The sequence below is a fragment of the Apis dorsata genome, unplaced genomic scaffold (assembly GCF_000469605.1).
Source record: "Apis dorsata unplaced genomic scaffold, Apis dorsata 1.3 scaffold_4, whole genome shotgun sequence".
NCBI classification, from domain to species: domain Eukaryota; kingdom Metazoa; phylum Arthropoda; class Insecta; order Hymenoptera; family Apidae; genus Apis; species Apis dorsata.
The window spans coordinates 747,630-751,361 of record NW_006263307.1 but is presented as its reverse complement, the minus strand read 5'-3'; the positions used below and the strand labels follow the sequence as shown (position 1 = coordinate 751,361).

The 3,732-nt window shown below is 24.0% G+C and overlaps 1 protein-coding gene across 5 annotated transcripts in view; it reads left to right on the top strand.

The window, feature by feature from the left end:
- The window catches only part of LOC102670596 (alanine aminotransferase 1), a 15,508-nt gene extending 12,137 nt beyond the window's left edge, over positions 1-3,371 (top strand). For all 5 annotated transcript variants that reach the window (XM_006607335.2, XM_006607333.2, XM_006607334.2 and 2 more), the window contains 4 exons: positions 612-941; positions 1,375-1,819; positions 2,015-2,283; positions 2,390-3,371. In XM_006607335.2, coding sequence (XP_006607398.1) covers positions 612-941; positions 1,375-1,819; positions 2,015-2,283; positions 2,390-2,668 — 1,323 coding nt within the window. In that variant the 3' untranslated portion in view covers positions 2,669-3,371. The remainder of the gene's footprint in view (positions 1-611; positions 942-1,374; positions 1,820-2,014; positions 2,284-2,389) is intronic.
- Positions 3,372-3,732: the final 361 nt, after the last annotated feature.

Sequence of the window (3,732 nt, the reverse complement as noted above, 5' to 3'; positions counted from 1 at the left end):
ATTATATTATGTTGTTTTTTAAAAAATTTTATTTAATTATTATTTTTATATTATATTTTTTAAAAAAATAATTTTTAATCAAAAAAATAATCCCTTGCAATAATAAATTGATTATTAATGTTTTGATTTAAATTCCGATTCAAGTGTTATCAAAATCTCTTTTAAATCTTAATAAATGTAATTTTTTCATATTTACTTCACTTAAGTATATATTATTCTGTGTTATATGTATATATATATATATTATGAATCATGCTGTTGCGTAACATTTACAAATATGCTAATCATTTACCATCGAAACGTTTCGCTTATGTTTTCAACTCAATCAAATTAAATTATTTAAAAATATATATTAAACAATATATAGATAAAATAAATAAAATGTTCAAAAAAATCACTAAATCATGTGATTTAATATAAATATAATCTAAGTACATATATGTAACTGATAAACAAATTTAATTCAATGGATTATTTTATTCTTTTAAAATTTAATTGCAATGTTGACCAAAATGTTAGAATATAATTTATATTGGATAATTAAATTGTAATAAGTATAATAAATCAAATTTAAGAAAATTGTTCATTGAAAATATATTTTTTTGTTTTAGGGAGTCAAGAAACCATTCAAGGAGGTGATAAAGGCAAATGTGGGAGATGCACATGCTATGGGCCAACAGCCTATCACTTTCTTGAGGCAAGTACTGACCCTGACAGTATCGCCGAATCTTCTCAGTGATCCTAACTATCCTGAAGACGTGAAGGATCGAGCCAAGACTATCTTATATCATTGTAAAGGAGGCAGCATTGGTTCGTATTCGGAATCGGCAGGAATTGAGATCATCCGGAAACATATTGCCCAGTATATTCAAGATCGCGATGGAATTCCATCTGATTATCATAATATCATCCTCTCGAATGGCGCCTCGGATGGAATTAAAGTGTGCACGTTATTGTTATTATATTGTTATAATGTGTTTCAAAATTATGAGTTTATTGAACGGATATTTTTAAGTAATAGAGTATAATCATTTGAGATATTTTTTTTTAATATATATGTACATTTTTTGTTTTTTCAGTAATAATGTTTTTAATAAACATAGTTAAATTTGTCGATGAATAATTTATTAAACATTTTAGTTTTAATCTTTTATAAATGAAAATTTTATTTGTTTTATTAGTGAACTCATAATTTTAAAACACTTTTTATACTATTATCAGTTATTAAAATCGAAGACATTTTTATTGAGTATAATTAAAATTATTTCCTATTTTCTATTAATGAAAAACTATCTATAATCATAAAATTATTAACGTTATTATAACTTATAACTAAATTACTAAAAAATCATTTACATTTTATTTATGTTACAGTCCTTTCTGAAACTATTCAATGAGAAAATAGATGGTAAACCATCCGGTGTGATGATTCCAATTCCACAGTATCCTTTATATTCTGCCACTCTAGCTGAATTTGGTTTGGCTCAAATTGGTTATTATTTAAATGAAGAAAATAAATGGGCGTTAGATATTTCTGAATTGGATAGAGCATTAAATGAATCAAGAAGAATGTGTAATCCTCGTGTACTAGTCGTAATAAATCCTGGTAACCCAACCGGACAAGTTCTTACACGTACCAATATCGAGGATATTATTCGGTTTGCGTATAAAAATCATTTGTTCTTGTTGGCTGACGAGGTTTATCAAGATAATGTTTATGATAAAGATAGTGCTTTCCATTCATTTAAGAAAGTAATGACGGAGATGGGAGAACCTTATTGTAAAATGGAACTGGCTTCTTTTATGTCTATTTCTAAAGGTAAAATTATTTATTTTCTATTTTAATAATTACTTTCCTATATAATATTACTTTCCTACTATAAAATATTTATCAGTGTACTTTTTAATTACTAATATTTAAATCTATGTAAAATAATTATCGCAAAGAAATTAACTTTACAAAAATGAATATATATATTTATATTAATATATGTTTATGTTTATTATGGATCAGGTTATATGGGAGAATGTGGAATTCGCGGCGGCTATGGGGAAATTATCAATATGGATCCCAAAGTAATGGCAATATTATTAAAGTCGATTTCAGCGATGTTGTGTCCGACTGTTCTTGGTCAAGTAGTGATGGACGTTGTCGTAAATCCACCAAAATCAAATGAACCATCCTATGAATTATTTCAAAAAGAAAAAGAACAAACTTTATATTCTTTAGCAGAGCGATCGAAATTAGTAGTCGATACATTAAATACCATTCCAGGTTTTAAGGTATTTTTAAAAATAACTATTTTATTTTAGAAATAAAACTTCTAATTTTTTTATTTAGAAAATTTTGAAATTTTTATGAAAATGTCAAAGTTTTAATTTTTTATAGGTTAATCCAGCTATGGGTGCAATGTATGTATTTCCACGAATTGATCTACCAAAAAAAGCTATAGAAGTAGCAGAAAGGGAAGGCCAACAGCCTGATGTCTTTTATGCTTTCAAACTATTAGAATCTACTGGAATATGTGTAATACCAGGTTCTGGTTTTGGACAACAACCTGGAACCTATCATTTTAGGACAACAATTTTGCCACAAAAGGAAAAAATAAAAACAATGCTTGAATGTCTGAAACAGTTCCATCTTAAGTTCCTTGAGGACTACAAATAATAATATATAAAAATTTTTATATTATTTTAATCTTGAAATCAGGGTCATAATATGTGAATCAGTATTAAATTTTCATGAAATTATTTTGAATTTATTCAGAAGATTATTTTGCACTTTATAATGAAAAAATATAAAAAAGAATTTTTGAGATTGTTATAGAATAGATTTATTATATACATATTTGTATGTATCACAGTAATTCATTAATAACAAATAGATATGTTTTTTTATAATACTCATTAATGTTATCAGATTATTACAGTAGAATTCCGTTTATGTGATTGAAATTTTTGTATTTTTATTAAACTTTACCTTTATTATATGAATTATCATTGAGTATCGTTCCACTTATATAAATGTAGATAAACATTAAACATTAAACATTATTATGTATTTAAGAATAAATATTTAATAGAATTCTCTTATGTGAATGAGTTCCTATGTGAACAATTATAAATGATGAGAATAAAATTTTTATTGATCTGATCATATGAACCGACTGCCCGCTGATAGATTTAACGGATTTCTACTGTACATAGAAAGTACACCGTAATTTACACTCAAGCAGATTAAATATAATTATAAATTTGCATTATATGCAAATAGTTTTCATTATATGCAATTTTCATGAAGGAATAAATTGTTATCAATATAAACAAGATGTACAAATGAACTTAAAATAGATTTTAAAATTTTTATCATATGTATATAGATTATATTCAATGAAATTCATTTACTAAAAAAAACTTGTGTTTATAATTGTTCAAGATCTACAATGCTAATAAAAAATTAAAAATTTCATAAAAATTAAAAAATGCAACATTTATATTTATTATCATTTTTAAATGAAACTTATTATTAAAAATATAAATATATATTTGATAATGTACATTCAATAATGTATATTAACAATATATTAATATCGATAATATAATTAATAATTTATTATTTCATATAAATGTTTTGCAAATAAAACACTATGATTAATTAATTTTTAAATAATAAGTAAAAATATAATTGATAACTTTAAAAATTATATTTTCTTGAAATTCTTGAATAAGCTA